Source organism: Amblyomma mixtum, chromosome 3 (assembly GCF_055824585.1).
Source record: "Amblyomma mixtum isolate Tamu chromosome 3, ASM5582458v1, whole genome shotgun sequence".
NCBI lineage: Eukaryota > Metazoa > Arthropoda > Arachnida > Ixodida > Ixodidae > Amblyomma > Amblyomma mixtum.
This window is the reverse complement of record NC_143014.1, coordinates 399009643-399023245: the sequence shown is the minus strand read 5'-3', so window position 1 is coordinate 399023245 and position 13603 is coordinate 399009643. Positions and strand designations below refer to the sequence as shown.

The 13603-nt window shown below is 52.0% G+C and overlaps 1 protein-coding gene across 1 annotated transcript; it reads left to right on the top strand.

Annotated features, from left to right (window-relative positions):
- Positions 1-3500: 3500 nt before the first annotated feature.
- LOC149357325 (regulator of G protein signaling 8-like) lies at positions 3501-8063 on the top strand. The gene is made up of 5 exons (XM_089577908.1): positions 3501-3557; positions 5660-5730; positions 6438-6553; positions 7111-7274; positions 7727-8063. Exons 1-5 carry the CDS (start codon positions 3501-3503, stop codon positions 7901-7903), a joined length of 585 nt encoding a protein of 194 aa, XP_089434034.1. The 3' UTR covers positions 7904-8063.
- Positions 8064-13603: the final 5540 nt, after the last annotated feature.

Sequence of the window (13603 nt, the reverse complement as noted above, 5' to 3'; positions counted from 1 at the left end):
AACCTAAACTAAGCTTGGCGAACCTTTCCCTCAGCCCCCTGGTGCCAATGTGCTACGCTGCCGCCGGAGCAGCGCATGCGCCAACAACAGCGTCTTCCTAGTCCCGTGGTGGGCGAAGCCAGCACGCGGCGCGAAGGAGCCTACGCGCTGTCCTGCAGCCCGAGCGGCACATGCGCGCGTAGTCGTCGCGACGTGTGAGCGAACCGAGAGCGCCGCACACGTTGCGCCATCCGCGCGTCCATGGTACCACGCACAGCCATGGATGGTGTCATCGTTTGGCGCGGGGCGGAACCCGTAATAAATGGAGAAGGCATTGCATTCTGCCGCCCAAGCAACGCTACGGAGGGATGGACGTGTTTGCCTCTAGAATGTGCTACTCTTGACCACAAGAGCGAGTGCTTTTTTTTCTTTGTTTCAGAACGCCCTCAGCCTGCATAAAGTAGCCGATTGCACGGCTGAAGCGAGAACGAAACCGCTTAAGTGGCCGCCTAGCAGGCCCAACAGAGCCTGAATGTTATTGAGAGCTTGGAGTTGTGAACTTGCTGCGGACAGGCCAAACGCAGCCCTGGCTGTGCGCAGAATGCGAGCCGAAGGATTCAGCGCTCGTGTTTGCGACTAACGTCTCTCTCCGCCGTCTGTATTGCGCTGTTTTAATTACGAGTCTCTTCGCATTCTTCGCTACACTCACCGCGCTGCTTTCCTCGCATTTCGACTGAAATTGCCCATTGGCGACAAAATAGCGTCCCTCCAGAAAGCGCACAAATGCGCCTCTAGCCGCTGTTGTACGAATCCGCGGGTGGCGGCGCCAAGAGTGTACTTCACTCTAGCGCAGTTCTCTCGCTTATGGCAGCTTTGTTCCAGGAAAAAAAGTATATTTGCTATCACGTGGCGATACCCTATTGGTAAACCCAGCTTAGTGTTCCGTTTTAGTATCCCTTTAAATTACAAGGTGTTATACAATAGTTCCCTTATCGGGAGCATTTATATATTTGACTACTTTTGTTTTGCGCCGCTGAGTTTTTACTAAACCCAGTGATGAATTTCAGTAGAAAGTATTGCGCTTTTGATGAGGTTCAGAGGACCTTGCATGATGCATATTTTGCAATGGGTGCGCTAAATATTCCCTCTCGCGGCACGCTCAAAGAAATGTATATTGCACATCTTCAGCGTAACCGATCACGGTGTACGGCTGTTACGCAGGGCTGCTGCTTTCCAAAGTAGTGCGAATAGTTTGCAAGCTGTTATTCCTCACGGACAAAGATTATGGTGTACCCTGAATGTAATTTTTATAATGCTTCTGAAACAGCACACATGAACACCAAGGCAATGCTTGCTTACGCGTACATTCACGAAACGGGCTGCGCAACTTGCGCTGAAACGTTGAAGAAGCATTCCGGCACGAGTATGCCGCATAGTATCCCACGTGAACAAGGTAAGCTGTGGGTACAAATTCCGGAGATGTTCAGTTCCCGAGACAGGGGAGATTTGCACAGGCCATCGCTTTATTAAACGGCTCTGTACTTACTTTAGGCAAAAGCGTTAAACAAATGTAACGCGTGCAAAATATAAAAATCAGTGGCGGCAGTATTGTCTAAGCAGTCTTTTAACCACACTATTTGCTCCGACCGCCGCCGCGGTGGCTCAGTGGCTATGGTGCTCGGCTGCTGACCCGAAAGACGCGGGTTCGATCCCGGCCGCGGCGGCTGGAATTTCTTTGGAGGAGAAATTCTAAAGGCCCGTGTGCTGTGCGATGTCAGTGCACGTTAAAGAACCCCAGGTGGTCGAAATTTCCGGAGCCCTTCACTACGGCGTCTCTCATAGCCTCAGTCGCTTTTGGACGTTAAACCCCATAAACCTAAACCTATTTGCTCCGACCGGCGTGGGGTCAAATACAGTTAGGAATAGTTTTTTTTTTTTTTGTATGCGAAGCACTTCTGAATTTCGCTCTTCCGAGAGAAGTTGGTTTCGTCTCCAGTTCAAGCTTCAATTTCCCGTCGGGTTTGGGAAGGTTGCCGAGGATAGCAGCTTCATACTTCATACGCAATTTGCAGAAATTAGCTGGTGATGTAACAATAATTCGAAACGAGCCCGCATCCTTCGTTCAACAGAGCTGATTTCATCACGAACAGATTGCCCTAGTAATTGCTTCCAACGCATTAAGAACCGAAAAGATTCAAAGTCAACGCATGCTGCGTAAGCCCGTATCATTTGCCAGAAAAAGAATAATACAAAAAGTTTGGGCCACTCGCCGCTTCTCTAGCCCAGCCCGTTTCATTGGCCGGACGAAAGAAATGAGCGTCGTTTCGGAGCGCTCCCAAGGTGCGCGCGCCCCACGGCGGCCGCGGTGTCGATTTAACGACAGAGCACCCTCGCCGTTCTCCGCCGTCCAGCGAGGAATTCCCCGCGCTTGTGCGGATGCTTCCGCGGAAATAAGCCCTGCACCGACACCGCATACGATGGCATTCTACCAGGCTAATCGCGCTCGCTGGCGCGCCCTCATGACCCCATTTCTTGGAGGGGGACGGATGGGGGTCCCAAGAGTGGAGAGGAGGAAGGAGTGCCCCTCGCCCTTCGCTTCCACGGCGGCCGTTCATTGAGGTCGTCCACACACGCAGCTTGGGTCACGGCGGGAAAACGGGCTTCCCGAGGGAGGGGGGGGAGAGCGTCGGCTGCTCAATTCCCTAGTGGAGAAACTGCGGCCGAGTGCTTCGAGACTGTCGACTGCGGCGCCCCGTGTCGGCTGGACAGCGTACTAGAGGCGGCTGTCATCTGCACTGAGAGTGAGGAGGACCACGAGTGCTTTTGTACACGAGCAAGTGGGTTGTTGTCAGAGCAGTCAAACACACCGTCAACAGTTATGTGGTCTGAAGTTAACGAACAACGGCAGAAAATAAAGCAGCGACGTAGCGCGAGAGGTGCGACAGAATAATGTATTAAAATTACAGCAGAGAATGCGTGGGCCCGGCAACTGTGGCGTTATCAATGAGTTACGCTTCGCTCTAGACAGGCTTTATGAGTACGAAGCTGCCCGGGAAGGCTCTGCTTGCGTTGTCTGCTTTCTTCGCAGGGGTTCTTCCTTGGTCAAATCTCCCCCCCCCCCCCCCGTTAAAAATGCCGCAACATGCAGGCGCGGTGTTCTTGGGTGCATGCACGTGCTTGCAAGCGATTCGTAATTGTTCGCAGAGAACTTTAAATAAAAGTGCAGCGGACAGATGACCCTCAAGAGCAGGAAGGCACCCCCTCGCCATCTGCTTCCCGCCTGGATCTCTCCTCCCCGCAGCCACCCGACCGTCCCTCTCGCGGTCACGTTCCCAGCAGCTCGTCTCACTGAGAGCGTTTCACGACTACGGCGAGAGTGTCGGGAGAAGGTTCGCGTTGTCCGCTGGCCGCGTCCTGGTTGGCTCAGCCGCGCTTACGTCACGCGGACCGGAGATTATCGATCGATGACGCAGATGGGCCGCCTTATATGGACACGTCCTCGGGCCCCGAGCACTCAGCTGATGCGAGACATGCCTGAGGTAACTTCGGACTCGGCCGTGCCTCCTTCCCAGCGACAGGTGAGCGGTCCGCCGCGTGCTCCTCGGCGTGCGCTTGCTCTGCGGCCGTTCCAAACGCTCGCCTTGGAACAGCTGCACAGAGTGGTCGCGCACTCGCGGAACCAATCAGGGTGCGCGTAGGCGAACTGAGGAAAGCCGCTCGTTTTCAAGAACCTTCTTCGCATCCATGACTGAATGCGTGCATAGTGAGACGGCCAAATTCTTATGTAAAGCAAAAGATCCTTTTCGTGCAAGGTACTAGCTTTCCGATACGGCCGCTTGCAAAACAGGGCGCGATCTTTCAGCAGTTCGCAGCGCATTTTAGAGCGGCACCGTTTCTTTGGCTGAACCTTGGCACCGGTGCTGCGGGAAGGCTCCCTCTCAGGTCGCAAAAAACACCTCTGTGCCTGCAAGGCTGCCCGTTAGTACCCCTGAGGACCGCGCATAGGATGCAAAAACTCACGCAACCTCTCCATTCCTCGCGGCTTTTTCAGCGCCCCTCTCACCTTGACCCAGCGCACACTCCGAGGCCGGTAAAAACGGTCAGGGACACCTAGGCGCCCGCGAGCTCTCACGCTGCGAAGCGTCAAACTTGGCTGACCTGACGCTACGCGGTGTGAAAAGCAGCGCTGGCCCTTTTGATTCCTTCCGTCTTGTTCACCCGTGCTGGGCCCGCCTCTGCTACGAGTCGCATGGCCGCTGCTGTCGCGACTTGCGTACTGCTTGCATCGCTTGGCCGCCTGCCACGTGCAGCGACCACTTGTCGGGACAGCAATATTCATCCATGAAGCCACGCTGGCTTTTTCGCTTGTCATGAGTTGGGAATAAGAGCACAGACATCAGTGAATTTAACTCACAAATTGTGAGGAGGATTCCCTGGCCTAGCCGCAATGAAAAGAACTATATGAGCAGTATACAGAGGAGGGCATTAGACAAGGATTGCAGGGAGCGGCCAATGTTGAAGCAGTTCCAACTTTGAACAGCGCCTACCACTTGTTCTTCGCGGGATGAAGCCATAATCTGACTAGTTCATTCTACACTCGCACGCCACACAAATGATGTCCCGTGCTTAAACTTCCCCAAGTCGAGTCGTTTTGCAATTCGTATAGCATTGGTGCCGCATTTCACTACCGCAGAACAGTCGTTGTCAGGAAATTCCAACCCACGCTCTCTGCATGGCAGCGTTTCAAGTCGGCAACGCAATGGGTAGTATCAGTGCAAGAGCAGAAATGTGTCTTCCGCTCCATTCTTCCTGCGTCTCCCTCTCTTATCACTTTTTTTTCCCCGACTCCTTCCAAGTGGCAACCTTTCAATAACTACGCAATAGGTATTCTCTTGCCTAGAACACTGCAGTTGATCCAATTTCATAAAACTTGCTCAAGCTTGCTCCAGCCAATTTCCAGGCGGCGTTGCATGGTCGGTGCGTAAACATCAAGATGAGCCCTGTGAAGAGCTTAATTTCGAGGAATAATTTCGCTCGGGCGCGCGCTTGGGCAAGAGAAACTTGCTCTCTCAACAAGGCGCAGGACGTTTTTGATGCTTGACACGCGGCTTCCGCTCAATAAGCGACACTCTACTGCTCCTGGAAGGAAGTTAATTTTGCGCGGTGTCGAAATCGGCGGCAAAGTCCGCTTTGCAACGACGCGGGCGCCGCGCTCTCAGCAGCAGGCATGGCAGCAGGCAATACCACGGAAACCTCGAAGGGGGCGCAGTTGTGTGCGAGATGTGGTTGCTCAAGCAGTCGGCAGGTGGCGCGTGGAGCGCTTCACTTTTCAAAATGGCGGCGTCCGTCTGCTACGCGTCTGAGTTGCGCGTAAATATGCAACTCTAAACACGCCTCAAGCCTGCACTGCTAACATCCCTTTCTACGAATGTCATAAGTCGGAAGATCTTTCCCGTCACAAGCGCTAGCGCACCGTACCACCTCTCCAAAGTAAGATGCGCAACCCCCTGCCAGCCCCGCTTTTAGGCCTGGTTCGGAGGAGAGAATTGAGCGCGTTCCGAAATTTTGCAGGAAATGTTTGTGAAAATGATTGCAGTCCCGATAAAGTGTCTCGTTTATACCTGGCAGTGGAGCCCTGTGTGGTGACGTCGGTTGTCTTTCTCTCTTTCTATCTCTGCAGAGTTCAAAAAAGATGTCCTCCAGCTGCATAACCAGCGAGCCCCAGCAGGAGAAGCTGCACAAAAACTGCCTGTAAGTGTTCCTAATTAACGCTTAATTAGCACTCGCGAATGTTTCATTTGTTTGTTTTTTGTATTACGAGAAGGGAACAAAAGCGTTTTCTGACACTGCTAGCGGACGCTTTGCAGTGGCTCTCAAAATGGGCCAGTTGGTCTGGCTTTGGCAAGCCGAGCATAATTTCCACGCCGATGCAGTAATTATCCAGCGCACCGCTTATCAAGCTTTCAATCTGTTGACGGCAGTCGTTATCGACGTTTCTTCTGGCAACCACACCAATGCACTGAGGCAGCCCCACCAGCAATGCTACTTTCACACTTGCTTGTATCTTCTGCCAGAAATCACACCATTTGCACTGCGTTCAGTAATAATATATTAAACAGCAAACGAGGGCGCAAAGACCTTTTCATGTGAACAGCTGTGGCCTTAAAAAGCAACGCTACGAATTTGAAACTCCACCACCACACTGAAACCATTGAACTCGAGTTCTTAAGTTCCGGTGCTGCACGGCGTTGACCGAAAAAACGCGCTGTTCCATATGCGCCTTGCTGACTAGCAAATGTGGAGGCCACACATTTTTCTACATTTGGGCGGAAGAGTATCATGTTATGGATTCCAAGGTTTGTTACTCAGCAGTTGAGCGACCTCATCGGACAACTATTCAGACTGAAGACTCGGCGGCACAGCACTCGCTGACCTTCTTCTCTTGTTTGCTTTCGCAGAATTGAGCTGCTCCCGGCGAACCTCCTCAAGAGGCGCCAGGCGCCATCGGTGCGGCCTTCTCCCGAAGAAGCCAAGGAATGGGCCCGATCCTTCCGACACCTGACTTCATCAAAATGTAAGCAACGGAAATGACTGCCTCATAATTTTCGAATTATTCTCCTGTTCAGTTGTGGACGAAATCGATCGAGACGATGCGCGAAACGGAGTGAATAGCCAGGGACGGGGCACGATGCAGTCCCTTGGCGCTGTCAGGGCAGGTTACTGAGAGACGAACTCTGAAACGCCGGCGTCTTACTTAATACCGACTGAATGTGTTCCGCGCTAGACTTCCCCCTGAAAGCCCAATCACCGTCTTCACTGAGCTTCATGTTTGTTTCGTTATAAAAACGACACGAGGGGGCATCGCATCGACTTACTGAGATGTCGAAACCGCGCTGTTTTGCTGCTGTTCCGAACGAGACTTGTTTGAAATCATTTGAGGGGAAAAGTGCACAAGTTCATTGGTACACCGTCGTGATGCACGGATTGCCCGTCGCCGCCGGCCGTGCCATGTGGGCACGGCTGCGTTTTCGGTTGACTACCGCACTGCAGATGCCATACAATAGCAAGTGCAACATTGCTTCCGCTGTGGCTTGTCCTCTGAAGGATCGTTTTCTTTTCTGCCCATCGCAGATGGCCTGGCACTCTTCCATGTGTTCCTGGCGAGGGAGTACAGCGAGGAGAACATCGAGTTCTGGCTGGCTTGCGAAGAGCTCAAGACCTGTCGTCCCAACAAGCTCTCCGTCAAAGCACAGCGCATCTTTGACGAGTTCATCGCACCGCACTCGCCGAAAGAGGTGTGCACGTATTTCACTATCACTGCATGGCTGTGAAATAAACTCAGTAGGGTCAGCTTATACAGAAACATTGAAGAATATTTAGGGTTTGCGTCCGAACCCCCTGTACACAGGAAAAGCTGAGCTTGGGCGGGCGCTTTGCTTCTTTTTTTTTTATGGTGCAAGCTAACTTGGAGAAAGTTTGGTTTCTTTTTTCCGCATTGGCAGTGCTTGTGCAGTCAACCAGCTGACCGCCGTTCATGTTAATTGTTTACTAAAAGGTTGATGAGTCCTTTTAATCTTCGTTACAGTGCAGCAGGTGAAAGCATCGTTTGTTCTCTATCTTCGGTGTTTTGCATGTGGCAGTCTTCGACACCCTATTAATTGCACGTCGCTGACCAGAAGCTAGAGAAACCAGCGCGCTAGGGCTTCAAATGCTGCCAGGGTGCTCACACTGCCCCCTCCGTGCACAGGTGAACCTGGACGCCCTGACGCGAGCAGAGGTGTCTGCCAGCCTGGCCAAGAGGCCCGACCGTAGCTGCCTAGATCTGGCCCAGCGCCGCGTCCAGGGCCTGCTGGAGAGGGACGCCTACCTGCGCTTCCTCCAGTGCGAGCTGTACCTGGAGCTGTGCCGGCCGCCCGCGCCCTAGCACGCAGCCGTACACGCCCGACGCCCTCCCACAAACACCATTCGACATCGCTCTCCACTGGTGCCTTCTTCTTCGTCCCCGTCGCGCTGCACGAGGCACCCTCTTCTCCCCCGGTGCACGTAGAGAGCAGCAGCGGAAGCCCCGAGAAATAAACCGCGGTTCTAGAGCCCACTCACTGCCTGCTCTGCTTTCGCACGGCGGCGAATGTTGACAGCCACGACAGTCGCCAGCCGCGCATGAATCGTATTCGTGAGCTAGAATTTCTACTCTGGACACAAACACCAAGCCCACCAATGCTCCGTCGATCTCGGCCATGCGGCCTCGTTTCGATGGAGGCGAAATGAAAAATACACTGCTGTGTGACGAAAGCGCAGGGTGGTCTAAATTAATCCGGAGCCCTCCACTACGCCGTCTTTCATATATTATGTCTGGATGCGGGAAATTAAAATCCACAAACCATAACCCCCATCAACGTCCCATAGCCTGAAGAAATCGCCGTAAAGCTTCTTGAAGGGCGAATGAGTGCATACACACTTGACCACGGTTACACAATTCACAATGCGTAGGCCTCCTCAGAAGAGGCTCGCTACAGACAGGTTGTTTCGGGTTATTCTACAGCGGCAAAGCAGTTGTTGCTGGTCCTGGTGTCATCACTGTAAATACCCCACCTTGAGACGATTCGGTGACGACGAACCTAACAAAGGAGCTGACTGCGCAACCTCACTCAAGCCCTGGCTCTCGTATGCGAACTCCGCGTACACAGCGCGGGCATATACCTCAGAGGACCGCGTCAAGTTCAGAAACGGAGCAAATGACACGGATGAAAAGCATACAATAGCTCTGTCGTCCCACTGCTGGCCTAAGGGGTGGAAACTGGAAGCAAGAAAAGAAAACGACAGGTGTGATGTTAAGAGACGTGAAGAAGATGTGCTAGGGATCAAAGAAAATAATAATATCCAAGACACAACCACGCCGCGATTGGCATGCGCGAGGCATGCTACTGGAAAGGAAACAATAGCGCCTACACAGACAGCGGTAGAATGACGCAGGACAGTTACTTCTAAATCATGTAATGGAAGAGCAGATGATCGATGATCCGTCAACGTCGCTAAGGTTAGCAGAAACGTCAAATGTGGAGATGAAATTAAAGAAATTTGCTCGGATAGGGCAGCTGGCGCACGATAGGCTAATCGCAGATTGGCGGGACACAGTAGCTGTTCTATCCATTCCACGGTTAAGGAAGCACTCAGGCGACCAAAGGAAGCCTCAGAGGAGCAAAGGGCGACCATTCATGGACCAAAATGAGATGTACACACCTAGTGAAAAGGGCAGCAATGCCAACAGCAATAATTGAAGCAGCAAAGCAATTCCATGCTGATTTGTCATCCACACCATCAGTTTGGCCAAGCCCACTGCAGCCCAAAGGCCTCTCCCATATCTCTCCAATTAACTCTGTCCTCCACCAGCACCGGCCACCTTATCCTCGCAAACTTCTTACTCTCATCCCCGTCTAATATTCATGATCTGAGAATACCTGCCAAATACACTCCACCTCATTCTTGTTCTTCTTTCACTCTCGTGGTCCGTATCTGCGGCCAGTACCTGCCCTAAGTAGACGTATTCCCTTACCACTTCCTGCGCATTCCTACCAGTTGTAAACTGCTGTTCCCTCGCAAGACTGTTGAACATTAGTTTATTATTTTTACGCCCACCATTTTTTCTGCCTGTCTAAGTCACTGATCATGCTTTGCAATTCATCCCCTCAGTGTCTTAGCAAGGCAATGTAATCAGTGAATCGCAGATTACTAAGGTGTCATCCATTAGCACTTATACCCAACTCCTCCCAATCCAGTTCTCTAAATACCTATCACCCCTTTTTTATTGAAATTTGTTGCTTCATGGAGGACAATGGTGGCTGTGCAGCCGTTATAGATATCTTCCAGTATTTTTGCATACTTTTACATACTTTACAATATGATTCGGCAACAACTGCTTGACTGCTAAGGTTTCGACTGAGTCAAATGCTTTCTACTAATCCATGAAGGCTATATAGAGGGGTTGGTTATATTCTGCGCTTTCCTCTATCACCTGATCGATAGTGTGAATATGGTCTGCTGCCGAGTAACCTTGATGAAAACCTGCCTGTTCATTTGCTCGATTGAAGCCTCAATCGCCCTGATTCTATTAGCGATTACCTTATTAAATACCTTGTAGGCAACGAACAGTAAGGTGACTGATCGGTAATTTTTCACGTGCTTGACGACCCTTTTCTAATGGATCAAAATGATCTTAGCGTTCTTCCAAGATTCTGGCACGCTCGAAGTCATTAGGCATGGCGTATACACGGTGGCTAGTTTTTCTAGCGCATTCTGCCGACCGTCCTTCAACAAATCTGCTGTTACCTGATCCTCACCAGTTACTTTCGCCTTTGCATTGCTCCTAAAGCTTTCTTCACTTTCTCTTTCATTACTGACGAGAAGTGAACTTGCTGCGCACTGCAACGACGTGATTAGCTACTGCACACTTTCTGTAGAACTCTTCGGCTACTTTAACAATCTTATCCATATTGCTAATGACATTGCCCTCCTCGTCTCTTAGCGCATACATCTGGTTTCTGCATATGTCCAGTCTCCTTTTGACCGCTTTTATGCTACCTGCGTTCTTTAGAGCATACTCGATTATCGCCATATTACAGTACTTCCTTATGTCAGTTACGTTGCGCTTCTTGATTAGCTTTGATGGCTCTGCCAGTTCTATACTCAGTTGTGACTGATTTGTAGATTCACCTAAGTAACCGCAGTAGGATTAGTGCTGAGAAATCAATTATTCCAGGTGTACTGAAAGAAGTGAAAGGCTTGCAAACACTGCAAAGCACGGGATGGGTATGTGCCATTCAGCCTGGGGACATCATCATCATCATCATCATCATAGCACGGGAGAGTTCGCAGGGTTATCCGCGCTACGCCTGTACTAGCATACTCCATGAATTGCACAATACAGTGTGTACTGTTACACTGGACGCCCGTAGCAGGTGAAAGGCGTCCCTACCGAAATCAAGCGTTTTCAGACAAACCCTGCTACAGTGCGATGTCATCGTCTGTACGCGGTGAGCATCACCACCTACGCTGAGTGACAGGCGTCTTCCTATTCCATCTGAAAGCTCCGTTTAGCGGCACCTAGGGCTGTTTGGGGTGTGTTGTGTCCCCTTATTGCTTTTGTGTGTGTGCGCCCCCGCATCCTCCTCCAAACGACCACTCGCATCCTCCTCCTAACGACCACTTGCCCCTCGTCGCACGCTGTCGCCAGATGCCCCCCCATGGTGCGCCCCCGCATCCTCCTCCTGTTTTGGGAAGCCACTCCCTCCCGTGGACGCTTCTCCGCTCCCTCCTTTCTTCGGGCGGCCAGTTCGGCTCCTGCCTCGGTCGACGCTGGTCGCACCCTCATCGGCTTTAAATAAACGAAGTCTTAAAGTACCGTGTGCGTCTTTCGCTGCATTCAACACAGCGACCGGACACGACAGTGGCGACGAGAAAGTGGATTCGACCCGCGCTACGCAACGCTATTGACAAGCCATGGCTACGCGAGGGTTTCCCAATCAGATACCAGAGTTCAACGGCTCATCGTGGTCATCGTGGGTTGGACGCCTTCAGTTCTACTTTGAAGCTAACAACATCACAGACCCAGCCTTGAAGAGGGCCAACCTGCTGACGCTGTGCGGGGAGCAGACCTACGATACTGTCTGCGCCCTTATTCAGCCAAGCACACCAGCGGCAGTGTCTTACGACGACATCGTAAAAGCGCTGCAAAAGCACTACGACCCAAGGCCATCCGAGGTCTACAGCCGGGCTCGCTTCCAACGACGAGATCAACTGGGAGGAGAAACTGTGAGCGCCTACGTAGCCGCGCTCAAGAAGCTCGCTGCCGACTGCAATTTTGGAACGCTGTCGACAACAGCTACCGGGCAGGAGGGAGACGCAGCTTCTTCTGCTAACACCACCATGCTTCCCTTGGACGTGATGTTACGCGACAGATTTGTGTGCGGACTGAGTGACGAGTCACTGCAGCAGCGCCTGTTCGCTGAGAAGGACCTCACATTCAGCAAAGCTTACGACATCGCCGTTCGAGCGGAGAGCGCCAGTCACCAGCAGAGAGGGATTCGCCGGAACACCGAGCCGGTACACCAGACAAGCAACCAGGTGCGCAAGCCTTCTGTTGTTGTAAAATCGGTCAAAAAGGCACAACGCTGCTGGCGGTGTGACGACCAACACAACCCCCAGGGATGTCGATTCCAGTCAGCCACGTGTAATTTTTGCCACAAGCGAGGGCATATCGAAAGAGCATGCATTACGAAACGGAGACTTGCCAAGATAAAGTCACCTTCCCAGCCTAATCACAGCGTCAACGCCTCAGAGAATACGCCGCTATCTGATCTCCATGGAACAACATCAGAACACCATCTGTGTTGTACGACCTGAACACCATGAATCTCGGCACGCGACCGAAGATTTTTACAGAAGTAAACGTACATCACCAGCTGATTAAGTTCGAGGTGGACTCCGGCGCAGCCTGTACTCTGATCAGTGAGGACACGTTCCGAACTTCATGGCCATCTGACGCACCCGCCCTGCAACAAGACGACACGCACCTGCGAACGTGGTCAGGACAGAATCTGCCACTATTGGGCTCTGCCAACGTGCAGGTTAACTACAACGGCCAGACCCATACGCTACCTCTGCTTGTTGTGAAGGGCACAGGATCAAGCCTTCTAGGGAGAAACTGGTTTTCTCCACTAGGCGTGATGATATGCGGCATACACCAGACGCCGAGCCAGAACATGGTTGAGCAACTGCAAGAGAAATACGAAAGAGTATTCTCGGAAGAGATTCCAGGAAACGAAGGGCCCCCGGTCACACTGGAGTTGTTGGACAACGCGCAACCCAAATTTCTGAAGGCCAGGCCGGTGCCGTTTGCTCTCCGAGATTCAGTTGAAAAAGAGTTGGACAAACTGGAGCAGCAAGGTGTCATCGAGCCGACGCAGCATTCAGAATGGGCCACACCACTTGTCGTAGTTCGCAAGAAGAACGGAACCATACGCCTCTGCGGAGACTACCGGAGCACCGTCAATCTTGCGACTAAAGCGTCCTCTTACCCGCTACCGACACCTGAAGAAGTATTCAGTGTACTACGTGGCGCAAGAGTCTTCAGCACATTGGACCTCACCCAGGCGTATCAGCAGCTGAAGGTGAGCGAGTCAACTGCTGAATTATTGGCAATTAACACACTGAAAGGCTTGTACAAAGTCAAGCGACTGCCTTTTGGCGTAGCTGCAGCCCCGGCCATATTTCAAAAATTCATGGAGACAGTGCTTCAGGGCATCCCAGGAGTTTGTGTCTACCTTGACGATGTCATCATCAGTGGCACTTCCACTGAAGAGCATGCAGTGCGCCTAGAGCTCGTTCTCGAAAGGCTATCAAACGCAAATTTGCGCATAAGCAAAGTGAAATGCTGTTTTGCGGTGCCAGAGGTGCAATTTCTGGGACACCGAATTGATGCGGAAAGCATTCACCCTACCGAGGACAAAGTGCGAGCGATCACAGAAGCACGAGCTCCAACAAACAAGCAGGAGCTACAGGCTTTTCTCGGACTCTTGACGTTCTACGACCGGTTCTTGGAACAAAGAGCTACCGTGGCCAACGACTT

What these genes read in the sequence shown, in the direction of transcription:
- LOC149357325 (XM_089577908.1), top strand. Translation starts at nt 3,501, where the DNA reads ATGCGAGACATGCCTGAGGTAACTTCGGACTCGGCCGTGCCTCCTTCC. An exon ending in TGCCTCCTTCCCAGCGACAG is followed by an intron (nt 3,558 to 5,659) that starts GTGAGCGGTCCG and finishes CTATCTCTGCAG; the next exon opens with AGTTCAAAAAAGATGTCCTC. An exon ending in ACACCTGACTTCATCAAAAT is followed by an intron (nt 6,554 to 7,110) that starts GTAAGCAACGGA and finishes TGCCCATCGCAG; the next exon opens with ATGGCCTGGCACTCTTCCAT.